The sequence below is a fragment of the Puntigrus tetrazona genome, chromosome 12 (assembly GCF_018831695.1).
Source record: "Puntigrus tetrazona isolate hp1 chromosome 12, ASM1883169v1, whole genome shotgun sequence".
NCBI lineage: Eukaryota > Metazoa > Chordata > Actinopteri > Cypriniformes > Cyprinidae > Puntigrus > Puntigrus tetrazona.
Genome location: NC_056710.1, coordinates 16,685,316 through 16,712,591, shown reverse-complemented (window position 1 = coordinate 16,712,591; position 27,276 = coordinate 16,685,316). Strand labels below are relative to the sequence as shown.

Here is a 27,276-nt window from a genome sequence, read left to right as displayed (position 1 = left end):
GTGTTTCGTATCAGAGCACAGACACGCAAAGGATGGGGAGAGGCAGCGGAGGCTTTAGTGGTCACCACAGAAAAGAGAGGTAATGCATATTATTGCCACACATCAGCAAGACAAGCTCAAACTGAGCGGTGTGTGATATTAAGCAAGAAATTAGTTCAAATTAACAGGCAAACATCCCTTTCCATATGATTATGCTTTCACGGGTTCATGTAATCAGATCTAAAGTGCATGTTTGTGTGTTCACGTCTCTGAACGGAGATGTCTACGGTCTGCTGAGGTCAAGTCCAAAACAAATCAATCCCTTTTAACCAGACCCGCTTTGGTGTGGTTTGAGACTCCTGGCAGAAGTTTTGCTGCACTGACTTCCACTCAAGCAAACGCACATTCTTCTTACAAAGCATTATAATCAGACTTCAGATTATTTATGCAGTTCACCGATCCACCGTAGAGATCCTGAATTGTAATGTGTTCGTATATAATGTAATATGAGAGTCTCCGTAATCAAATGTATTTTTTTTAAATGTCAACCGTGTTCTGAAGAGTTATAAGTGTACAGTGAAACAGTGATAATATTGTATGACTGCATACATAAAACCAGGGTTGGGATGATAATTTAAAGCTAGCTTTCCAAGCTACAAGTTGCTCATAATTTAAAGTAGTTACACAATTAAGTTTCTATTTGAAGAAGTAGTCTGCTGCATTAAAACTGCTGAATAAAAGTAGTTCTACTAAATTAGTTTCATTATATCAAACTAAATAGAAGCTATTTCAATTGCAATTTGCTAGTATTAAGGTAAGTGACAAACACGTACTAATAATAATTGTATGGACAAAGATTTGAAAGAAATGTATTTTTCTTAAACATATACATGCATGTGTGTGCATTTTTATATACATAATAAATATACACATATATTATGCAAACAAAAACTTTTATCGCGATTAATTGTTTGACAGCATTAGTTTAAATATTTCGCTTCTGTGAATTGTTTATATAAACTGTTCAGGATTGACGTTAAACAAGCGGAATGATAGGAATGTGTTTGATTATTGGCTTTAAGTTTTGAAGTGTGCTTATGCTTGACCTTTGACCCCCAGCTCGGCCTCAACCCACCAGCCGCCCCACAGTCCCTCAGGAAAACGTCCAGGCACGCAGTGTGCTGCTGTCGTGGGAACCCGGCAGCGACGGTTTATCTCCGGTCCGGTACTACACGGTTCAGGTCAGAGAGCTGCCTGAGAAGAACTGGACGGTTCATTCTGCGTCCGTTAGCCACGAGTCCAGCTCCTACATTGTTGACAGGTACAAAAGACACCTGCTGGGAGGCTCTGCGCGATCTGATTCAAAAGTCCTTCATGCATAAAGTCACAGTACTAGATTTTCCATCAACAAGTGACGTTACTTTGTTAGTCAGTGTAACTTTATACTGGCTTTACGCAATGCATATTCTGAGCAGCGGCCTGTGTTTTGACTTGTGTGTGTGATTTTTATTTCAGACTGAAGCCTTTCACCTCCTATCAGTTCAGAGTGAAGGCCACTAATGATATCGGAGACAGTGACTATAGTGAAGAGAGTGAAGCCATTACAACACTACAGGATGGTTAGAACATTTAATCCTTTCCTCTTCATTCTGCTTCTTTTGTACTCTTTATCAAAGTTGTATTAAGCCGATATCTCTTGCCCATTGCCACAAATTTGCACACTTTGTTTCAAAACCCTGTAAGGCTTCATAAGCAATTCAAATGTTAGTCTTTAGTTGGTCAGACAGCTGGTATTTCAGCCTAACCAACCGACAAGTGACCCAAACCCATCTAAAAGGTTGGGAGAACCAGCTTGCAGCAGGCTGCTTAAAACTGCCTTTTTCAGCAGAGTTGTTATGACCAACATTGAAGTCAGCGTCTTATGGGCCAGTTTTACTAAACCCGTCTTCTATTTTTCTGTGAATATATAAAACCGAGGCATTCTGTGTGCGATGTGCATCTCATGAATTGTCCATTATGCAGCACATAGATGCTGTTCTGTCTGTATTACGAGAACTTGGCTTTACAGTCGTGATAGCAGCCAAGCACTTATTGTGAATCCAGGTGATGCTATTGTGTTCCAGCGATGATGTCATGACTGGAGACAGTAGAATAAGTGAGGTAATACAGTATCTCTGGTTGCTGTGAAACAGCTTTAGTGAAGTGAGACGGGCCGTGCATAATGCCCGTTTAAAACCCAACACAACAAATCAGGCTGTGAGACATGCTTGGCATGTTTATGTAGCGTAAGATATTGTAGCTGATGCAGCAAAACATTCACGGGGATGCCAGGTACACAATTATCTTTCTCTCCCTCTCTGTTTAAGTGCATTTCTCTCTCTCTCTTCAGCTCCAGATGAATCTCCCACAATCCTGACCGTCACGCCACACACAACGACCTCTGTGCTGATTTGCTGGCAGGTAAATGGGCGGGACTTTTCACTTACAGCTGCACCAGCCGTTCTTTTCCATCAGCAGTTTGTAATAACAGAGCAGGAGGGCATAGTTTGTGCCTTAAACACATATCATCTAAGTCACCCCTGGATTACAATTTCAAAGAGGGCTGGTTTTAAAAGCCACGGGCCTTTGGTTCACATTTGTATTTGTTCAGATAAAAAAGGTGAGCGAACCGGTTCCTCCCCCAGAACTAGTTCATTCATGCTTTACTGCGGGGATTTTTCTAATTTGCTTATTAAATTCGATCTTAGAATTAGCAAAAGTCTGGTTTATCCAGAGTAAAGATGTCTTTCCTTCGGCTGTTAGCAACGTGCATGTTTATACAACCTGTAATTACATGTACTCAATGTGACTCAACCCTAGACACAAATCAAATGGCAAAAGCTTGAAGGGGTTTTAAGTCTTTTTTTCTATCCAATAGCAGAAGGAGCGGTTCTGTTTGCTGACTCTAGTGGCAAAGATATTCCAATTACACCTTTAATGACACTGTTGATTATGTGTGGTGACATTTGCTCAGCATGTCCTGTCGTCCTTAGCCTCCTGCTGAAGAGAAGATTAATGGGATACTACTGGGATTCCGAATCCGATATCGGGAGTTGCTTTATGATCGGCTCCGAAGTTACAGCGCTCATGCCATTAGCAGCCCTTCAACCAGCTGGGCGGAACTAACGTGTAAGAAATATCACTAGCTGTGCCCTATAAACCAGATTCAAAAATAAAGTACACATCAGTTTTTAGTACCTAACATTTTTGTGATTTATATATATATATATATATATATATATATATATATATATATATATATATATATATATATATATATATATATATATATATATATATATATGTGTGTGTGTGTGTGTGTGTATATAAAATGAAAAGTTCCAACAAAAATTATCAGTTAATTTATATTATCATTAATAAGTGTATCAATATATTCATTAATGGCTTGAAAAAGTATAATTTTAGTAGATTAAACGTAATTTTTCTATTTAATATAAAGATTATTTTTATATTTAGGCTAATATCTCTCTCTAATATTTTTATGTTAACTAGTGCTTTCAAACAATCACAATTAGTCAAAAATAAATGTAATTTTTTTTTATTAATCAGTTAATCGATATTAATATTAATCAAAGTTAAAAATATAATATTTATACAAACATTAAATATTTTCATCAATTGCCTGTTAGTTCAAATGTATTATTTTTGTAAACCAAGCATAATTGTATATGCAGCTTTAGCTATTTTAACATTTTTAAGCTAGTTTCTGACTCATCTTCTAATTTTTTCTGATCATATCTTTTTTTATCATATCTTTGTTCTCCTCGTCCTCCACTTCCTCTTCTGCAGCTCCATACAGTATACGGAACCTCAGCGACCCCTCCCTCACTCAGTATGAGCTGGACAGTAAGTCACTTCCTGTTCTTTCTCTTGTCCAGTCCATAAAGATGATGTATGATTGTGTCTAATCCAGTACATGTCAAGTCTTACTTATGGGTTGAGAATATGCAGTCTAGATGTTTAGGCTGGCTGCCGTCAGCCGGTCCTGTTCTCACCTCACGTCTAGAGTGGTAATGAATTTACGAGCTGGATCTGGTTTCTCTCCTCTGTTGATCTCTGCTGGAAGAGCAGCGTGTAAATTGAGTTCAGATAAGCAGACTGACTTATCTTTCAGGATAGGGGCTGACACAGTTTTCAGAGAACGTCTGAGTCAATTTAATGAAACAAAGATGGTTGAGAAATTTAAACAGTTACTAGAAAGCGAATCACATTGTTTGTCTGATTTCTGTAGATCTTACCAAACACAAGCGCTATGAAATCAGGATGAGCGTCTATAATGCTGTTGGTGAGGGACCCACTAGCTCACCACAGGAAGTCTTTGTTGGTGAAGCAGGTAAAAAAAAACTTTTTCATCTTTAGAAAGTTTTTCTTAGCTTAGAAACAAAAAGGAGCAAAGCTTCACCTCACATTGACTTTCCCTCACAGTTCCCACTGCCCCGCCTCAGAACGTGGTCATCCAATCAGCTACTGCCACACAGTTTGATGTAACGTGGGACCCGCCTCCGCTGGAGACTCAGAATGGAGATATTCAGGGTTATAAGGTCAGACTCTGATGACTATGTGGAAAATGCCTTTGGTGTGACTTTCGTGGATGTTTTCTGTATGATGGTTTTGGTTTACCTTCTCTGACTAATGGTTTTTCTGACATTAAAAGCTAAATTATTGTGGGAATTATGTGGAAAAAAACATTAATATACAGTAATGTCAGTAATATACAGTGTGTCTATTACTGTGTGTGTGTGTGTGTGTGTGTGTGTATAAAATGATTAATCATGAGTAATGGCATCCAAAATTGTTTGTACTGGGATTATTTATTATGTATATAAATGCATGTATATAAATGCACACACATACAGTATATATATATATATATATATATATATATATATATATATATATATATATATATATATATATATATATATATAATATTCACTATACACACTTATTTATAGAACTTTTTTTTAAACAATTAATTGTTTGACAGCATTAAATGTGTGTGCAGAACTGACTAATTCTAATAAAGGTCGGTTTAAAAAGTCTACTATAACCTTTATATAACCGAATGTGCTAGAAGCTAAATAAAATAATGCCTTTAACACAAATGCATACAATAATATCAGTGTGACCTATTGTTTTCTACTTGCAGATTTTCTTTTGGGAATATCAGAGGAAAAACGAGACGGAGAAACTGCGGACTCTCTTCCTGCCGGAGGGAGGGGTGAAGCTGAAGAATCTAACGGGGTACACCACCTACATGATCAGTGTTGCTGCTTTCAACGCAGCCGGCGACGGGCCACGCAGCCCACCGACCAGAGGAAGAACCCAGCAAGCTGGTGAGGAAGCTTTCGACAGTTCTGTCCTTACCTGTCTTGTCCTGGACTTTCGTGCATATCACAGTAATTAACAAAAACACTTGTTCTGGGTCATTTGCTAATTGTATGATGTACAGTTAGACATATACTAGTTAGACTTGCTGAATGAAGTGCTTTCACATGTAATAACTGAATCTAAACTAACACAGGCGTAAAACTGCAACTTACGGGCAGTCAGTCAGAAGTTTGTAACGATGGAATTTAGTTCAAACGATTTCATTATTTGTCCAAGACCTTGTGGAACGTGAAGCGCTTCTGAAAACTGGCCAAAAAATATCAACAAAGTTATTCGTTGCTTCTAATCAGCCAATCTGCTATCTGCGTGTGTTTGTGTGTATGGAGTTCGCTCTGACGAAGCGAACTCATTTCTGCCTTATTCAGCCTTGTGGTTTTCATTCGGCGTGCCTGAGTTGGCTCGCGTCTCAGAGCGTCTGTGAGACACAGTCTCTAGATTGTTCTCTCGTTCTGGAGGAGACGTTTCCCTGGAGTCTTGAGAGAAATATGCTTTTCATTCGACTGCCACAGAAGTGACCGTTTTTGTCATCTGATATTAGTCAAAATTAGTTGATGGATAAAATAACTTTTTCATGCGTGGGCTTATTGTTTTCACTCTCTTTGCTACATTCAAGAAAGAGAAAGACGAGGAATGATAGGACAGAATATACACTAGGTTTACTTTTTATTTCTTTATATTCTTTATCCTTAATTCTTATGAAGAACATATGTTGTGACATATAAGACAGTTCAGTATAGATTGATTCTCAAGTGAATGATTCTTTAAATTGTTTTCGAAGAATCAGTGAAAAGGAATTAAAAGTCATTGGTTTGAATCAGAATTGCAGATTCGTTTTTGAAATATAAAAGCATTTAATAAATTAACACCCAACTTGACTGACTGGATTTGGAGTTTTGTTCAAATATGTTGCAAAAATATGTATTATTTTGTTTTTGTTTGCAGTTAAGACCACTTACTGTGTGTGTGGTTAAAGTACTTTTGCCATACCAAAGACTGTTGTTTGTGCTTGTGGTTGAAACTACATATAATAGCTTGACAGTTTTTGTTGATATCACAAATCACTCTTCCAGAAAACACTTTGACTGGCGTTAAATGGTTTTGTCTCAAGCTGTGGAGCTGAAACGCATAGTAAAGGCAGTTCAATAAATCAGCGAGAATATGACAATCTTCTTACAAGCTGTGTCTGTCTTTCTCTCCTTCATCTAAAAAGGTTTGTCTCTTTATTATGTCTGGCTCTTTTTCTGTTTTCCCCAGAGATAGAAACAGGCACAGAATGACAGGTAATTTTGTTGTAGCTGTTTTCTTGCTCCAGGAAGGGTTTAAAGTCTCGATTCCAGGAAGGAGAGACAGGCAGACACGTTAAATCCATTGAGACTGTCTCTCCTGATTAGCAGATGTTTTCTCTTTCAGCTCCCAGCGCTCCCAGTTTCATCCATTTCAGCGAGCTCACCACCACCTCCGTCAACGTGTCGTGGGGCGAGCCTGTCTTCCCTAACGGCATCATTGAGGGTTACAGACTCATCTACGAGCCCTGCATGCCTGTTGATGGTCAGTGCCTTACTTTATTTCGTGTATAACAGCTTTAGCGTCAAAGTTCCTTTTTCTATTCATGAGTTTAATTGATATAGCCGGTTAGCAGTCACCAAATAGAAAGAGAGTGTGTGTATGTGTTTGTATTTGTTTGTGTGCAGGGGCCAGGGAAAACTATCCTTCTGTAATTGTACCCATATTAAATTGTGATTAATATAATTAGTCGAGGTCCACAATTAACATTTGTCAGTGGTGGGGTAATTGTAAAGTTACTATCTATAAATATTTTTACTTAAATATTATTTTTATATAAAAACCTTTTTATATATTATATATTTTTGTGTGATTTAGCTGTAATTTAAAAGTATTTAGTCATTTTCCTTATTTCCCAGCCTTATTTATGACAAACAGCACAGGTAGTTTTCAACTATCACTTTCAAACAGTATTATTATAATAATTGATATACTATAATAATATTTAATACTGTTTTGAATGAGCTATTATATATATATATATATATATATATATATATATATATATATATATATATATTCATATTATTATTCATATATACATATTCATATTCATGTGCTTTTGTCATTTTTCTTAGTTTTTATTTCATATTTCAGTTTCTTTACTTAATTTAGTTCTTTTACATTTATCTTGTTTTCTTAAAAATTTTATTTAAAGATTTTGCTGAAATTTTTTTATAGTTTATATTCGCTTAAACAGTTATCTGCTAAATTTATTTTCCTTTTTATTTTAGAATGTGTATACATAATACATTTAAAAATATATATTTTAAGCATTTTAGTTAACATTAGCAAAAATAAACTATTTTCTGTTGAAACAGCGTCTGTTGATTTTATTCTTTATATTTTTATTTCACTACAAAAATAATAAAATTACCTAAAGATGTAAATGTAAAAAAAATGTATTTGCCTTATAAAATTACTAACCAAATTCTTAACATTTTGCCTGCATTTTGCGCTTGATGAGTGTTCATTTTGGACCTTGCGATCATTATTCAGGGGCCAACAATACTGTTGCGATGAGATCTACGCCCACGTGTGTGTGTTGAGCTCCTGTTGCCTGAACTAAAAGTAGTGTATCTGTCTAGAGTCCTCAGTGGCCTGTGTCGACTGTCTTCACTCCCCTTCCCCCCCAGGCGTCAGTAAGATCGTGACGGTGGACGTGAAGGGGAACGCCCCCCTGTGGCTGAAAATCAAAGACCTGGCGGATGGCGTCACGTACAACTTCCGCATCCGCGCCAAAACCTTCACTTACGGTCCAGAGGTGGAGGCTAACATCACCACAGGACCTGGAGAAGGTCTGTCTGCATGCTTTTCCAATGCCTCCTTACAACTTCAGCTAAGCAGTCTCAACAAGTTAATATTTGCATTGTTTCTTTGTGATCAGGAGCCCCGGGCCCTCCCGGTGAGCCCTTCATCTCTCGATATGGCTCCGCCCTCACCATCCACTGGACCAATGGGGATCCCGGGCGAGCTCCTATCACCCGTTATGTTATCGAGGCCAGGCCCTCAGGTGAGATTTGCACTTTGCAGACTGGAAATTACACACAGATTTTTTTGTCTGAAATTTTCGCACGCTATGTCAGTGACATTTACTCACTGCCTCGAAATGTTCGTCCATCTTTTAAACGAACACCAAAATCCAGAAGGCATTTTTTGCTAAATTGTGCAGTACTACAACAAGTCCAGCAAACTGAAACTTTTAGGCTATTTTCTTTTGCTTTTTAATCACATTTTAAATCACAATTTATCACCAAACCGTGCAGGAAATGTTGGCTTGCACCCAGTTTGCAGTGTGTCCAGTTTCCACTCCCCTTCTCACTCCCTTTCTTTACTACCCATAAAAAGTGACAAAAAATAAAACATAAATAGATATTGCACCGAAACAGGCTAAAAAAAAAACTCATTATCTTCTGATTTGGAAGAACCAACTCAAGACACGTATTCAGTGTCTCTGACTTTAAGGCCCACGCTTAGCATGAGGTCTGTTTGGCAGTATATTCATCTACTCGACTTCTAGATACAAGTTCTCCCAAACAATGAAGAGTGATTCCATATGCCTCGGTCTGGAAAAAAGATGCTGACGGCAGCTTGTGTCTGATGAAGAAGATATATCGATGTGTGACAAAGCAGATCAGATTTCCTCAGACCGAAGAGAAGCTGCGCTCGAATGAGAAAAGAGAGAGTTCTAGGGGGAGGAGCAGATGGGATTGATTTAAAGAAACTGTGTTAAAGACCCATACATTAGTGTGATGTGTGCCCAGGTCGTCTTTGCACGCTGTTGATGTGCCGTAGAGGTGGAATATTATTTTCATTCTCTGCCCTGTAATTTCTCTAGCAGGCCTGGCACATGACACCAGCTCTGTTTTCTCTGCAATGCTATAGCTGAAAGCACTTGGGATTCTCAGTAGCACATTAAACACATAGCTGAAATGACATGTGATCTATATTGTGATAAAATTTTATTTGATGAGGTCTCGCCTATGCTTTATTAGCCCTGATAGCTGCTGCAGTGTCGAACACAGACAAAAACACTGCATCCTTAAAGACACAGTTCATCCCAAATCGAACATTTGGTCACTCGCATGTTGTTTCACACTTTTATATGTGTTTGAAATGCCTTGAAGGTGAATAAATAATGGCATTATATTTATAGTTGTTCTTCTCTAACATCACCAGACTCATTGAACTTCTGACTGATATAAACGACTGTGAATAACTAGGCATTTTTATTTGTTAAAAAATATTTACAGATGAAGGCTTGTGGGACATTTTAATCAAGGACATTCCCAAGGAGGTGACATCGTACACCTTCAACATGGATATCTTGAAACAGGGAGTCAGCTATGACTTCCGGGTCATTGGGGTGAATGATTACGGGTACGGGTCTCCAAGCCAACCGTCACCATCTATATCAGGTTAGTTCAACCTCTTAGAAAGTTAGAACAAGTAAAAATCAATACGAAAAAATACAAAGGTCATTTCTTGTAATGATGTATTCATTTGTTTGGTAATTCCAGCACAAAAAGTGGCTCCGTTCTATGAGGAATGGTGGTTTTTGGTGGTGGTGGCTCTGGTCGGCCTCATTTTCATCCTGCTGCTTGTTTTCATCCTCATCATCAGAGGCCAGAGCAAGAAATATGCCAAGAAATCTGATTCAAGTATGTGACTATCATTCTATCTACTTATATATCTAGATATTTATCATTCTGTTCTATCTATCTATCTATCTATCTATCTATCTATCTATCTATCTATCTATCTATCTATCTATCTATCTATCTATCTATCTATCTATCTATCCATCTATCTATCTATTGATCATTCTATTGATCAATCTATCATTCCATCTATCATTCTGTTCTTCTATCTGTCTGCCTATCTATCTATCTATCTGTCTATTGTTATATCACTCTATCGTTTTATCATCCTGTCATTCTATCATTCCCTCTATCCTTCCCTCTATCCTTCTGTCCATCTGTCATCATTCCATCTGTCTATCGTTGTTTCTGTCTGTTTGTGTGTGTGTGTGTGTATTTGTTTATGTCAAAGGGCCATTCAGGGAGAGGCGTGATGAATGAAACAGCATTGTTGTTGCTGTGACATCATCAGTGCGGTATGTGTGTGTAAGTGTGTGGTCAGCATTTCTGTAGTAAGGGCAGGCTGACCACAACAGAACTGAGGGGTGGGACACTGTCTTGTGGGTCAGTAAACATGTTAAACAAACTGAGGGAGCATGAGAGGCCCTGTTTGTGCTTCCACAAAAAAACACACTCCCATCACACAAATGTCCAACGCACACACACAATTCACACACCAACCGCCTGCCAGCCCAGAAACGTTTTATCTCAACGAGGTTGTTCAGCTCCAAAAATAGCAAAGGTTTACAGATTATTTGGTTTATGTGGCTTTGGTGGCATTGCATCCTGTTATCATGATTGACCCCCATGACTAAATTCATTTCCGTTTTAATTCATTTAGAATTAAAAAGACCCAAAGTATCATCTTCAGCAGATCGAAATCTGTCACATCTCAATTTTGGTCCAAACTGTGTCTTGATGATCTCCTAATGTCTCCATATCTCATCCATACAGGCAACAATTCCAACTGCAATGCACTAACACATGGAGAGATGGTCAGCCTGGACGAGAGCCGCTTCCCTGCCTTGGAACTGAACAATCGACGACTGTCTGTCAAAAATTCCTTCTGCCGCAAAAATGGCGTCTACACCAGGTCAGTGGAAGTTTCTCCCCTATAGGGTTTTAATATGAGCATGCAGGAAATGTGCTTCATATTACAAAAGGAATGGTCATAACAAAAAAATTACTAAGCACAAATGAGTCTAAGCACAGCAATAGCTGCAATTTAGCACGCTAATATTCACCTGTCACTTTGCCCAGTAAGTTTGGTAATTTTATATGAAATAGTAAATCAATTATCATATGTGCTTATTTTGTACTTTGCACATATAACTATTAAACTCCCATAAAGCTTCAACCATGTGGCAATAACGAGGCAAAAATAGCCCAAAATCTAGCAGTTTCACATTCATCATGGAAAGACTGATGGGATTACCAAATGGCTCTACCTTCATAAGATCCTACTTTCCATCATAAAACTCAATATAAAATGTTTCTGTTTCCACTAATGAGAGCATTTCTCTCTGACAAGTCACAGGCTAAGTGCAATAACAGAATCTGGTTCATGACCTCACCTATACTGCCACCGTTCTTTCTGAAACAGGACTGCTTTAAAATATATGCACAAAACATTCATTACTGCAACTAATTCTACAAGTAATGTCTGTTTTTTTATGAAAATATAAATGGCATAGGTACTGCATTAGAAATTAAAGGATTAGTTCACCCAAAAATGAAAATTCTATCATCACTCACTCTCAAGTACTTCCAAACCTGTTTGAATTTCTTTGTTCTGCTAAACACAAAGGAAGATATTTTGAAAAAAAAAAAAAAAAAAAAAAGCTTTGGGTCAAATTTGAGAATTTAAAAGGTTCACCATCTTGCTTTGTATTTTATTTAAGTGTTTATTTGTTTCTTTAAATGTAAATATAGCAAAGTGTTATATTTTGAGAATTATCAGGCGATGCCGTTGATGGGAGCTCACACCTGTTTCCAGGTGCGCCAGGTGTGTAGATTCAGTCCCATTTGAGAAATCTGCCCTATTATCACTGCTTAGTTCTCAGCATCTGCCTTCCTTCATCCTCGGTCACCTTGAGGAGGATCAAAGGTCCTCTGGTCTTTGAGGGGATGCCAGGCTCTTTCCTCTGGCTGCAGATTAAGAGAGAGGTGTGGGAGGAATGTGCAGATGAAGTTCCACAGGCTTTGTTCCCTCCCGGGTGGAGGGTCTATACAGAGCCCGAGATAGACTGTGAGCTCACAGGCTGAGAGGATCAGGAAAGTGAATGAAGAACCTCAGGAAAATCTTAGAGAAGTGACAGGAGCATCAAGGTGGAAAGAATCAAAGACAGTTGATGTGTGCCCACTGCAGAGAGCTGGTTCAAGCACGCTGTCTTGCTGTTCTAACCTCAATAGTTATGACATTGCATAGCTCAAGTAACACAATACAGAGAGCTTCTCTTCTCAAGATACTGGCAGGACTCAAAGACTGCCTGCTGAGACGGAGGTCTGTGATTTGAGATCTAAAAGCTGGTCTTACTTTTAAGATTCTTCTCGTCTGTCATGGCATGTCAGTGGTTTCTCAAACAAAATTGGAGCAAAAGTTTGGATAGCGTACAGCATTGGTTTTCCATTTGTGTTTGACTTGAAAGTTTCGGGGGAGTTCACCCAAAAAATCTAAAAAGAAAAAAATCTTCTATTTTGTTCCAGGCAATTACTTTTTTCTGTAGATCACAAAAGAAGAAATTTAGCATAATGATCCATTTAAATAAAAGTGAATATCCCCACTTTTCAAATCTAAAAATGGTTGTAGTTTCCTGTAAGAGGTAGGTTTATGTGTAGGGTTTTTGTAGGGCGATAGTACAGTTTGTGTAGACAAATAAATGTATTTTTATTCATAGATATTTTTCTGCAGAAATAATGTATTGTATTTTCCATTTTTTCTTAGATAACATGTTGCTGGTGATATGTTGAAGGAGTATGCATTAGCTGTATATTTCCATTACATTTATGTATTCAGCAATTAGGTGTGTGTTTCCTTTCCAATCATGAATGCACATTTGAAAGGAAAACAACTTGAGGTAGAGGAAACAACTTGTACACAAATAGACTGCCAGCATGGATGTGGAGTTTGTTTTGGAATGGTTCAGTATTAGAGGCAGTGAAAATGACACTTCTCAGGTTCAAAAAAGAAAGCATAGTGATACTTGTTCAAAACACTTACAGTAAACCGGTTTTTAAATGTTTCTCACAGCGTAACAGAAATATTTCAGGTTTCAGACTGAAAACCGCAGTCAGTAAAAGAGGTTTTTATATTTTTAATAGCTGAGGCATAATCCAGAATTCACAAGTTTTTCTAGCTGCTCTCCACTCCTGTATCACAGAGACTTAATTATGCAGAAAACCGTCGGAGCTGGCATCTTACAGTGGTCCCATGATGCTCATAAAGAATCTCCTCTCAATACAAACACACACTGTACTCAATTCACCCAACAAAGACACAAGTGTCTGCAACTGGAATTACTGCCAAACTTTTTCTTAAGATGCTTCATACTGTCAGATATATATATATATATATATATATATATATATATATATATATATATATATATATATATACGTGTGTGTGATTAACTGCATCCAAAATAAAAGTTTGTGCACTGTGTACATTCATTATGTTTGTATATAAAAATACACACATACATCTTTTTACATGTATTTATTTTTATTCATATAATTTGTATTATATTTAATGCAATAATTTAATACATAAACATATACTTTTCCTAGATATATACATACGTGTGTGTGTGTGTGTGTGTGTTTTTATATAATAAATATGCAGAGTACACACACACATGTGTGTGTGTTATAAATAACAAAGTTAGACATTTAGACAGTCTTCATCCTGTCCTTATAAATGGTGTTGTGCTGTATTTCCACTCAGATCACCTCCTAGACCCAGTCCAGGCAGTCTGCACTACTCAGATGAGGATGTCAGCACCAAGTACAATGACCTGATCCCAGCGGAGAGCAGCAGCCTCACAGAGAAACCATCAGAGATCTCAGATTCACAGGTAACAAATGTTCTGTCATGAGACATTGTCAATCTGTGTGATAATATATGTTAAAGGGACGGTTCACCCAATAATTTTGTCCTCAATCATTGACCCTCGTTTCAACAGACTTTAAAGCTTTCAAAAGAATGCAAATATGCATATATGGACAAATTTATCATACTTTTTTTTTATTATGGTGCTTTTATTATGGTGCTTTTGCTTTCTAAAGCATAAATGCTTTAGTTTCCATTTTAATTGTATGGGAAAAAGCAACTAGTATTTAAAAAAATCTCCCTTTTGTGTTCCATAAAAACTCTGAAAACAACATGAGGGCGTTTTTGGTAAACTATCCCTTTAACCTCCAAGCAGAATTTGTAATGCTAAATCTAGTCACATTCATTTAGAATAGAACCTGTTGAAATTCCCTTATCACACACTTTTAATAGGACAAGACTCGCTGTGCTGAAACTTTCTCAAAAGTAGGATACAGCCCTGCAGGAAAGGTCTGTTATACCCTATTTGAGGTTTTGGCTGTCTTACTTGTGCATGGCTTCAATCCAGGCTAGGTCCTGTGGGTGGTTAGTTTTGTTTTGTTTTTTTTTATCATGTCCAGAACATTCTGCTGCACCCTAGTTCATTCTCCCCAGACTTTGTGTCCTGAGGCACAGGTTGGAAAATCTGTGGTAGACTTGAGAACTAAACACAGTGTGCAGCACACAAGAACTATAATCAAACAAATACTCACAGAGACACATAAAGATTATAGTGTGAGAACTGGAAGGCTTTGCTTGGACTCTCTCCACTTCTCTCGAGTGGCCATTTAGCTGGCATGATGAGCAGAAAGCATTCAGTTTGAGTTGTGTGAAAGTCTAGTATTGGCATTTACTAAATCAAACTCGCAGACTGGCAAACAGAGCAGGAAACGCACACACACACACACACACACACACACATATACAAATCATGCTGTTTTCTTCACACTTACAGCGTTTCCAATGAAACACTGCTGTGAAATACAAATTTATTTTTAGTCCTGTTTTCATTCCCCTTATAAGTAGATATTTAATTACGTTTTTGATGTAGATTGAGTAAAATGATTACTGTAACAAGGTTAATTGATGTTGCATGCAATTTGTAATAACCGTTTCCCAATATAACACAAAAAGAAAATTGTTTATACATTTTTTTCCAGTATAACAAAAAAATATTATGGCTCTTATTTTATTTTATTTTATTTTATTTTATTTTATTTTATTTTATTTTATTTTATTTTATTTTATTTTATTTTGTTTTATTATCATCATTGCTGCTTCATTGTTGCTTGTACAATTAGTTATTGTACATATTTTTCAGCTTAAATGTAAAATGCAAGTCCCATTTTTGAGCAAAACTACATTTTTAAATATATTTTATAGCAGTATTTTTTCTATATTTCTTTCCTGTTATTCTTACTACCAAATAACTTTGCTTAATAGTGGATAATAGTTTATTTCAAGCATTTCTATTGACTTAAAATGTAATGCACTGTCACCAGTAACCTTTCAGAACTCCCAAAATGCACATCATGTCAAACAAATCTCTAAACCTTTCGCCTCCGGCTCGCTCTTCGCTGACACCTCCTGCCACCACCTTCTGGACCGCTGGCATCCGGCCACCTTTGACTCGTGGTTGGAAACAGAGCATCTCCTGTTCCTCTTCTGCTCCTGCTAAAGTCTGGTATCATCGCCATCGAAGCAGAGTGAAGAGAGAGGCTGGATTCTCTCTTTGAAGTTTTATTGAGCGGATAACTCCAGGCTATTGCAGATCCATTGAGCTGTCTCCAAAGAGCCAGAGCTGCCACAGAGACGTATAATACCGACATTGTTCAGGAACTCTTAAAGACGGCTCAAATTCATTTGGCAAGCCAACAAACCTGAGCACCTAGCGGAGCCAGCTCATCCTTTAAATGAACACGCAGGAGATGAATGAGGTGTTGGACGAGTGTATTTCTGTCTAGTCATTTGAGTGTGTTGGATGCAAAGTTTACTTTAAATCTGATTTTGAGCTGCTTTTGGTTTTTGTTGGAAATGCTGGCGCTACAGCTGCAGCTAACAGCGGGGATTGTTAGGGCAGACTTCCATGTCAAAGCATCTTTGTTTTAATTGGCTCTCTGATGATGATCCCAGCGTCACATCATCAACACTGAGATTCTTCCCAGTGAGAGCCTGAAATAGCTCATAGAAGTTCTTTCTCATGGAAAGTTTTTGCTTCTCATCAGTCCCTCTTATGTTACAGTAAAATGTTAGACTTAATTTGGACAAATGTGCGCATTTTGATGATATTTGAAACATGGCATAACACTTGGGCTTGAATCTAATTTAATCTATCTTTTAATCTTATTTGTTTTGCCCAATGCAAACATAAGTAGTATTTCTTTCTTCTTCTTTTTGGGATATTAAAATGAAATTTAATTTAAAATGATTAAATATCCATACATTTTAGGTTTGTAATTAAATGTTAAGTAAAATTACTTTTAAAAAAAGACATTAAAAAGTGTGGAAAAACGATATTTAGGAATATGTTTTATATTTCTTGCATTTAAAATTTTTTTACATATGCTTTTTGGACATAATCCTTTTGATTGGAAAAAAAAATCACTATTTGAAGTAATTGTTAATTAATTGTAAAAACACTTCAGGAACCAGTATAATAGTATAATGTGCATAGTTTGTTTATTTATTTGCATATTAAAATTATATTTAATTTACAGTTATTAAACATCCTAAAATGTGAGGTTAGTAAAAATACTTAAAAAACTACTTTAAAAAAGTGTGGAAAAAAATATATTTAATATGTTTATAATAATATGTTTTTATATTTCTTGCATTAAAACATATTTTTTTTACATCCCTTTGATTGGAAAAAAAAAACATTCGAAATAATAATTGTTAATTATTTGTTTAAAAAAAACACTACTTCAGGAACCATTATAATATTATAATTTGCTGTTCAATAAACATTTCTTAAGCTTATTAATGTTAAAAGCATATTTTACATACATATTTTTAGTACTTTGTAGCAGTATAAATGTCTTTCCTTGAACTTTTTAACCAATGCACCATTGCATAATAAAAGTACAAATTTCTTACAAACTTTTGATCTGTATAAAGATCATTTTTAGCTATATTGCTCCGTCCTAATAACAGTGCATCTTTGTCTGTCCGATCTCCTGCTGTGCTTAATATTCTAATGGATCGGTGGAATGTGAGACATAGACACTTCCTATGCTCCTCCCCTTCAGTTAATCCATATCTGTGCCACAATAGGATTTCTCCATCGTCTGTGTAAAGATATGAGTGGGTTTGTTTTGCCCGTCACACTGGCCTTAAACTGAAACCTAGTGGCCTTTGTTCATTTTTTAAGGCTTTTTGAGCAGAATAGACAAAAATATAACACGTTATGCCTCTTTAGTGATGCATCAGCACTATCATAAACTGCAGAATGAAAACATCCATAATCTTGTGTAAAACGTACCAAGATTCTGTGTATATCTCTCGCAAGTGTTACAAGGTCAGGCTAGTGTCTAAATGTAAGTCAACAGAGAAAGTGAAGTTTCCTTAATTTTAAAGGATTTCTGCAGGACAAGGGCTGCTCAAACCAGGATTTTCCTGGAGGGAACATCTTGCCCCACTTTCTCTCTCTGCAGGAGACAAAACATACGTGCCAAACAAGCAGTTCCAGTAACATCAGGTCCTCCCATCTGAGCATTCTTTAACCAGACCCATCACAATCAGTCATCAGCTTTTATTCTGTTATTATTGATTGGTGTTTAGTTGAATATTTTGGCGTCTACAGTTGTTTTGGATGGTCTGAAGCTTATTTTAGGAACATCATCGAGGCATTAATCAACAGAATGACTTTATGATAAGAAGCAGACATGAATCACAGTGACATCACAACCAAGTGTCTGGGAAAAATATTCTTTTATCGTTTCGTTTGGAGCAAGCATTGCCTTATCACAATATATATATTTTTTGACATCCACAATATTCCTGTAAAGTGTAAAATTACCATCCAATTTGATCTGGATTCTGCTGTGATTATGAAATTTGAAATTGGATTATTTTCTTTAAATGGATTTCTATGGTATTTCAGTTTCTCGTTATATATATATATATATATATATATATATATATATATATATATATATATATATATATATATATAATCATACAAACAAGCTTGAAAATTGTGTTGTATGGATCATAGCTGGATTGAGGGAAAAAAAGGCTATCAGAGGAATGGATGAATGCAAACAAACATTTTTGGAGGAGAGAACAGCTGTCACGTCCTGCATGTGTCAGCGGGGGAGGGCAGGAGTAGGTCACGGCACTCTGTGTCAACTGACATGTTTTGATGACCACACACACACACACACACACACACACCGTGTCAGCATGCAGCTTTAGTTTCTGAGCTTGGCTTCGCTGTGAGGTCACAATAAACAGAAAAAAGCTTTCGGTGCTGAATTACAGGGTGATTTGTGTGCTGCTTATTGAGTTGTTGAATTTGTTGGTATGACTGGAATGTCTCTCATTAGAACACTGCAGTTGTTTAAGAAGTTGAAATCAGCACTTGGTCAATAACAGAAGCATGATGCTTAAATTCCATGATCAAAACTATTTTGTATGTAAAAAAATGTATGTAAAATGTATGCAAAATTTCCAAAAAGTGTGTGAGACAGAACTATTACTAGTTGGCCACACCTTGATACTGATTTAAGTGTCTTGTTGGCCTTCTTGTAAGTTACCCTGCTTCATCACTGAAAAATAAGAAGAAATGCCCACCCGTGTTTAGACTCTACTGCAACAAACACAGCAAAAAAATTTTTAGGTATTTTCTCTTATGTACTGAGAGCCAAAACGTTTTTTTTCTGTATTTATCATACAGGTCTTTGCTGTTTAAAGAAAAAAATTGGATGAAAGAGATTCAGTAGGGCTTTGGCATGAAATCTGCAGCCCTTATTTTAGGGAGACGTGGGGCTGGTTTGGGGGAAACTGCTTTCCTCTCTGGAATTTAAACAGAGGCATGTGTGTCGCATATGTGTGTGTATAATGGAGGACTGGAGAGATCTGTGCATTGTTAGTCTTTTCGCTATAACAGAGAAAGGGGAAATGTTGCCAAAATATACATTTGATATAGTGATCTTATCTGCGTGTTTTGCAGTAGTTCAGTTAACGGTAGAAGGGCAAGACTATTCTGTAGATTCTGTTTGTTTGTTTTTTTTTTATTCATTTCAAATTGCCACATAGCCTAGTAAAATACCTCAAATGCCAGTGTTGCTATATAAAGGCTGGATTTATTTGATTAAATGTGTTTTTTGTTAATAACAGACTCCATACTTGTGTAGCAAAAATCTAGCTATTCAGAAAGATCAGAATCAACCCCTAAAAGCAGCATTTAGAAAATCCCGGATTGAATTCCTGGCGGATGGAGAGCAGAAAGTGGTGGTGAGGATAGATAAGTCCTCTTAAAATGATATGCAGGCTGTGATGGTTATTTTCTCCTTTTTCCATTTCCATTTGGCATTTCAAACTTGTTTCGTACTTTGGGATACATCTGTGGTGAACTCCATCAGCCAGCTCTAACGGTGTGAGCCAAATGTGTCAGAAAGAGAAGAGGGAAGGTGTTGTAATAGATGTGGCGGTGGAAGACAAAGATTGATGGAGAGCTGATCTTCATACAGCTGTCCATTGTTCTAGTGCAGAGCGCTGTCTCAACAAAGAGTGTAGGAGGCTGCTATGAGGAACCTACTCCAGGTTGTTCCAAGAAATGCATTAAAGTGTCAAAGAAAGTGTTGAGAAGTACTCCCAACCCGCATTACCCTTACAAAAACGTATCATGGTACTAGCCTGCTGATAAAAGAGCACAGTATTCTTAACATTTTCAAACAGCACGTTTTAAATAAACACATGCGATCATGTCTTCCAATAGTAGTCTGTATTTTTTATTTTATTTTATTGTATTGATATTTTTATTATTATATTGGTTTTTATCATTACTTAGACATAAAAGAATACATATTTAAGTGAAATAAATACATTACAAATACTAAGTGTTAATACTGTTTTTTTTTTTTTTTTTGGAATGTTTAATTTTTTGTCGGGTTTGTTTTGAAATCAGTTGTGTTAAATTAATGTCATCTTAAACAAAACTGGTATTGCAGTACTTTTTTGTAAAGGTAATGCACCATTTTTAAAAAGAAGCCATTGTTTGTCCCATGAAATATGATTTAGGGCCCATACTGCACTGCTTTAAACCCCATGTCTCTGTTTACCTCTAGGAGGCGCTTGTTTTCTCCTTTAAGACTGGGGGCCTCCATACTCTTCCAACTCAAAGGGTGAGGACATGAATTGTGCATTGACTGACAGGAAGTCGCTTCCTAGTGCTTGTCCATTCCTATCCTCTCCATGAAATTCATGCATACATGGTCAAAACCCCACCCTAAACGCAGCGTGTGATTGGTACCAAAGGAGAAAATTGGTTGCCATAAAGCAGTGAGGTTATTTTTAAATGATAGACAGAGCCTTTTTTGCTTCCTCCCTCCCTTTTTTGGCTTTCCGTTCTGTTTATGGTCATTTTTGACAGATTCAAAATTAGATGTGGTCTGCTGCATTTCACTACTTCCCTCCCACAGCAAATAACACTTTGTGATTTAGAGAAGGACATTAGAGATTGCAAGTAGAGTCCAGCAGATTAATTCATTGCATATTCTTCATTTATTCAGGCTGTCGTCATGTCTGTTGTCTTTTTCACTTTGCAAGAGCAGATTAAAAAAGATAAACTACTTGCAATACTGTTTGATAAAACTAAATGAGCTCTTGCTACACAAGTTCTTGTGGTCTTGAGAGCTTGTCAGTGTCCCTTTAGAAAGCTTTACAGTATTTTACCCAACAGTAAACTGGTATCTTGAAGATTGCTTTACATATATACAGTGATGATGATGATGAATGTAAATCAGATGTTTTGTGATTGAATGAATAACGATCATTTTCGACAAACTCACACTTCTCAACCATTATTTATGTTCTGTTATTAACTTTATTAACACCCATTGTAGCCAATGGTTTGTCAATTCAGAAACAATCTGCTATGGTAATTGATATGATATGACTACATGATAGTTGGGTACTTTTTAAGATGAACTACCCACAAAAATATATTTTGAATTATAATTATCACAAATGTTCTACCATGACCAAGGCTGCATTTATCTGATCAAAAATGAAATAAAACTAGGAATATTATGAAATATTATTACAATTTACAAATGTATTTTTTATTTCATATATTTTAAAATCGAATGCATTCCTATTAAGCTCATGGAAAGGCATCACATAATTTTTTTTTTTAGATTTGCTGCTCAAAAAGAATTTGTTATTATCACCAATCCTGAATATAGTTGTGCTGCTTGAGGATTTTTACTAAATGAAAAGTTCAAACAGCAGCATAAACAGATCAATTTAATGCATCCTGGCTGAATAAAAGTATTAATTTAGTTTAAAAAATTCTTACTGACCCCAGTATTGTATATAAAAAATACAAATACAGCAGGAAAGAAGACAACCCAACTGCCAAAGTGATGTAAAATGCTCATTTCTAGTAGAACCTCTAGTTCTATGGATTGAACGGACACCTCTTCAAATCATCTCCCTCTTGAGATTCTTGAAATGATTCTGCCTCATTCTTTCTCTCTTTTTGCACCCCAGGGCAGTGACAGCGAATACGAAGTGGACCCCAACCGACAGAAGACCCATTCCTTCGTCAACCACTACATCAGCGACCCCACCTACTACAACTCCTGGCGCAGGCAGCAGAAGGGAATCTCCCGAGCGCAGGCCTACAACTACACCGAATCGGAGTCTGGAGAGCCTGAACCCTGCGCCCCTCCGCCGCCTCTGCCCCTCTACCCCGTTCCCCCCCAGCTCAGTTCCCCTACGCCCCAGAGCCAGTCCCAGACTGGCAGTCTGTTTAGACCCAAGGGCAGCCGGACTCCCACTCCATCCCAGCAGAGCTCCAACCCACCCAGTCAGCACGGCACACTTTATCGACCCCCAAGCAGCTTGGCCCCAGGCTCCCGGGCTCCCATCGCTGGCTTCTCCTCCTTCGTTTGATAGTATGAAGATATCTATACACGGAAATTCAAAACGAAGGCAGGGGATCTCTTATTTTCCCCAACGCCTGGTCAAACTCACGTCTATAGAAGAACGACAACAAACATCAGCCCTGAATCTGTTGTGCTTTACTTGTCATTGCAAGCTGATTTTTATTTTCGTATACTTTCTTTGATCGCACAGTTTAGGTTCTCGTTTCGTTTCTTTGCTTGTGTGTGTTCAGCGTGTTTCGCTTTTGATGAAAGACAATCACTTGGAAAGACACGTAAAGGCATCGGTGAGCTTTGTTTGTTTCGGTTTGGGTTTTTTGTGCTGTCTGAACAAACTGCATGACTTTTTTTTATTGTTCAAACAATTCCTTTCGTTTGCTTTTTCATTTTGTTGTTATGGGTTCTTTTGTTTAATCGAGTTCCACAAAAGAGTACAACGCCAACACTACGTTACGAATGCTGGACAAAAGCACCGACACATGAAAAGAATTTAAAAAGGCTAGGGAGAAATTCTAAGCACTTGGACCGCATCAAGAAAAACGCTAAACGGTGTGGTATTTTTGTTCTTACACAGATGACGAAGTACTGCTGTGATTACGAGAGGTTAAAGTTCGTTTGACTAGAGACTATGATCTGATAAAGACCCGCCTGCACTTAGCACATGTTTGAGTTAGAAAGCCAGCATCATTTATTGATGTCGCAGGTCAGTGTTCACCAGTGCTCTGAAAAGGCCAAAGGTCAAATTAAGTGCTTCATGCGAATCTGTGTATTGAATGTTTTTAGTTTTTTTGGGGTTTTTTTCAGAGGTAAAATGTAGATTGTTTGTAAAGTTGAGTACGAGTATATTTTCCCTCGTGAAACTTATGGAAGGCCAAATATGTAAGAGTCTGATTCACTATGATATTATTATACTATTGCTCTGGATTCATTTATATTCAGAGCCATTCATGTCAGCAGCGGTGTATGTGGTGGGCGGGGTCATTTGTTGCTCCTTTTGATTTGACTCTATGATGTCATCCTGAGCTTCAGGTTGCACTTCCGCCGCGTAATCGGTAACGCCGGACGCAAACGTCAGTAAACAGCGGATATCGGAGATTTGCCAGCATCTCAGGCGGAGCTGGATGTCAAGCATACACATCACCTCTCAGATTTACCCTTTCCTGATCATCTGGCAAGACATAGCGTCATAGAAGCTGACGACGTTTCAAAGATTGTGCAACCAAGCAAATGTATTGTACCTGTGAACTTCGGATTTTTCACCACTTCGCTTTGGCGCGGCTATTCAAAGTTACTGAAGATAAAAGAAAATGGACTAAGGGACCCAACACGATGCCAGCAGAGAACTAAAAGGCACTTGCACAGCTTACTTGTGAGGTTTAATGATGTTGTTTGCTCTTTCTTTTCCGTGAAGTGATTTTACTGTCTGTATAAACAAGGTCAATCACATGCTCAGTCTGCCTGAACACAGTATATTCCTAAATAAATTATGTTTTCTGCAAACGTTATTGGTTTGAACATTGAAGGGCGCGAGTAGTGAGCGTTTATGGGTTATGAGTGACTAATGTAGGAGAGGAAGTGAGTAAATCTAAGTGAAAGTGTCCTTAAAAACATATTACTTTAGCTGTTGAGACTACCGCACACCATGACTTAGTCTTATCCAGGAGCTACTGAAGATAACAAGATCTGAATTCTATTGGTGCTACTCCAGCTGATAAATCAACATATGAAGCTGGATAACCATCACAAGAATTCCAGTGAGACTGCTTGACCAAGGAACTCCAAAACTAACTCGCAATCATGGCGTTCCGAACCTGTATGAATTTCTTTCTTCTGCAGAACATACAAAGAAGACATTTTGAAAAATGTCGGTAGCACAGCAGTTTCTGTTCCAAATGTACTTTCATTGTTTGGACAGAAAATACGATGGAAGTCAACGGGAAATGAAACACTCTGGTTAGGGTGGGCAAATTTGTAGCGTGAAACTTGTTTCACCTGGTTAACACAGAGTCATTTGGTGTTGAGAGCAACGGAGGAGGCAACATATTGCAGAGGTGATATAAAACATCACAATAATTTACCATTTTAGGAATAACTTAATTTGGACCAGGGGCTTCAGACAGGAAGGAATAGTGGATTTCTTAGGCTTAATTAATATAGTGAACGAATGCTTTTGTCATCATTTGTTGGTTTTGGAATATTCCAAACTCTGTTTAATGGGAATATCCCTTGGCCAAGTGTGCCAGCATGCGATTATGTGCTTGCGAATACATTTCTAACCTAACCCTAATTTTCCAGGTCCAACTACTTGGAAAAATCACCACCACATAATGAGTGTTATTTCATTTCTTCATTTCCTACTAACAGTGTAAAAATCCATCCTAACACTGTGACGGACATATACGTGGCCTGCCACTCATATTTCCCCATCCCGTTGCTCTGATTGGTTTAATGAGTATAGATAAAGCGGATCAGCAGACCTGTGAAATCCTGTTATGTTGGCAGCATCTGTTGCCTCCAGCTAGCCTGCAGTTACACTGCTCCCTCAGGTTCAGAGAGAATAAAGCCAGTCAGTCATGATTCAATTTACATTATCATTATCTTATAAAGACATTATCTTTATTTCTCTGTTTCCATTCATTTTGTTTTTGTGGTGACAACTCAAGTGTGATTTTAACACTGTCTTTTTTTCCCATTACAAATAGCTTTTTTCATCCTGGCAAGAATGAGACCCTTTTATTTATACATTAATGATGTCAGAAGCAAAACAGGACAGGAATATAATTAAATGGAGGGAGATTCTATTTCATATTCATCTCAGCTCAAGCTTTTGTGTCCTATTAAACCTAATTTCCTGTTTAAAGCTAATTCATTTAAACATAACTAATGTAACAGTCATAAGAACATGACTTCAGTGGAGAAACATGTTTCAAAGCGTGGATTTATATTCGTCATGTTCTTCTCCATAAGAAAGGTCAAATCAAACACAGGTGTTTCTGAGCACTGCATACCTGAAGTCAACTTAAATGGCTTCTGACAGATAAATGATTAATGTGCACCAGTCAAACAGATATAAATGGAAAATATGCTTATATAATCTTGGGTTATATAAGAATTGGGAACGCATAGTGCTGTGTTTAGGTATTATTCTAAACTGAATGAAGTTAAATTGAAATGACTTTTCAATATATCAATCTAAAAACTTTTTTTTTTTTTACATGTATTTATTTTGAATTAATTTTATTTTGAATTATTATAATCATTATTTATTTAAAATTAATTGTTATTTTTTTTATTTTATTTTATTTTTTGCATCATGCAATCAGGTCAAAAATGAAGTAAGCAAAAGCAGAGTTAGCAATTTGTCCAACATCTGGCCAGCAATGCAATGTTTCATTCAAAGGTGCTCGTGAAGCTCTGCAGCTGTGATTCTTTTTTTAACCATCTGCGGTCACTTCCTGTTTGAGGTTACGTCTTTGAATTTTGTGTTAATTATTAAATTATATCTCGCAGGAGGGTAATATGCACCGTGTTGAGATCAAACGACTGGATAAATGCTTTTGATGGCAATTACAGAGTGGAGTTTTATCACTGGATATAAGCCCATTGATCAGCTCGTTTGCAAGCACTATAAAGGTCGTGTCAGGAAGTAATCACCTTTTTGAAAAGTTATGGGAATTTTTTGACCACTTTGGCGGCTTTTTATAAGCTGGTTTGAAGAGAAGACTGTAAAAAGTTTGTAAAAGTGTGGTGGTTTTACAGCTCTAATACATACAAAACATATTTATTCCTGCCTTAAAATTCAGGTGTGCCATTTGGATTTCCATATACCTGAAATACTCTTACTTTGACGTTATTTTGTCTGTTTTTGGTTATTATGCTGTTTTTGATCCCTGATGTTATGTATGGTTGGACTGTTTCTGTGGACGCAACGAGACGGTCAAAATGCTTAGAACTACAATTTTTTTCTTCGCCGCCTGGGTAAGTGAGATTTAGCGTGCGGACGTATTGTACAAAATAACCTCATGTTTGTCTCTTTTTGTGTGTGACGGTGGGATTTTTAACACATTTTGCCTTTCGGATTTGTGTAGAACTTAAACCAAAAGAAGTGTTTTGAAACAGAGAGCGTAAATGAAGGTCTGTTCAGATGTATGTTTATTGTTTATCGTGTTAAGATGTTCGAAGGGCCTGCATTTCGTTGTATGGCAGTTTGCAAATATGACCACTCGAGTCGCATATGTCACTATGAATCACCCGGCTGAAGAGGATGTATGTGGACGGGGTTTGTCTCATTTGTTTAGTGTGGTTATTGCGTCATCAATCCACTTGGTAACCGTAACCACAACTGTAATCAAACAGAAATTTAGCTTTTTTTTTTTCATTCGCAGACAAAAGGTGATCATTATTACTTTTGTAAAGATGTCTATTTGCCTCGTTATAGTTCATTTGGGTTTTTTTTATATTTGTTCATTTAAAATGTGTTTATTTTTGTCTTTTCCTGTGGAGTGATTTACTTCCTCAATATTATATACCAGTGCTGCATCTAAGGACTTTTAAAAATGTCTGAAATGGGATATATTGTATTATAATATATAAAGTGTTTAGTGCCAAGGTTGTACTCTTACTCTGTGATCAAAGATGTATATTCTGTACTAGACAATATATATATATATATATATATATATATATATATATATATATATATATATATATATATATATATATATATATACACACACACACACACACAAAGTAACAATCACTTGAAGGAGCTCTTAAGCAGTTAATGATCATCTGGCTTTGGGTATAATTCTTTGTCTTTGGAAAAGAAAAATAATAATAAAAATAAATAAGTTGACCTGATGACAGAATTATATTATTTTCTAAATAAAATGAAACAAAATCAAACAAGTGTGAAATTATTTGTATGCATATTGTTATACTATAT

General features: G+C 36.9%; 1 protein-coding gene across 1 annotated transcript in view; it reads left to right on the top strand.

The window, feature by feature from the left end:
* sdk2b (sidekick cell adhesion molecule 2b) overlaps positions 1–27,244 on the top strand; it is a 314,896-nt gene extending 287,652 nt beyond the window's left edge. The window contains 13 exon segments of the mRNA XM_043254231.1: positions 3,829–3,885; positions 4,271–4,372; positions 4,465–4,580; positions 5,189–5,375; positions 6,841–6,978; positions 8,082–8,291; positions 8,381–8,506; positions 9,747–9,911; positions 10,014–10,154; positions 11,088–11,226; positions 14,077–14,206; positions 20,511–20,567; positions 21,937–27,244. Of these exon segments, the coding sequence (XP_043110166.1) occupies positions 3,829–3,885; positions 4,271–4,372; positions 4,465–4,580; positions 5,189–5,375; positions 6,841–6,978; positions 8,082–8,291; positions 8,381–8,506; positions 9,747–9,911; positions 10,014–10,154; positions 11,088–11,226; positions 14,077–14,206; positions 20,511–20,567; positions 21,937–22,341 (1,973 nt within the window). The 3' untranslated portion in view covers positions 22,342–27,244.
* The last annotated feature ends 32 nt before the right edge of the window (positions 27,245–27,276 follow it).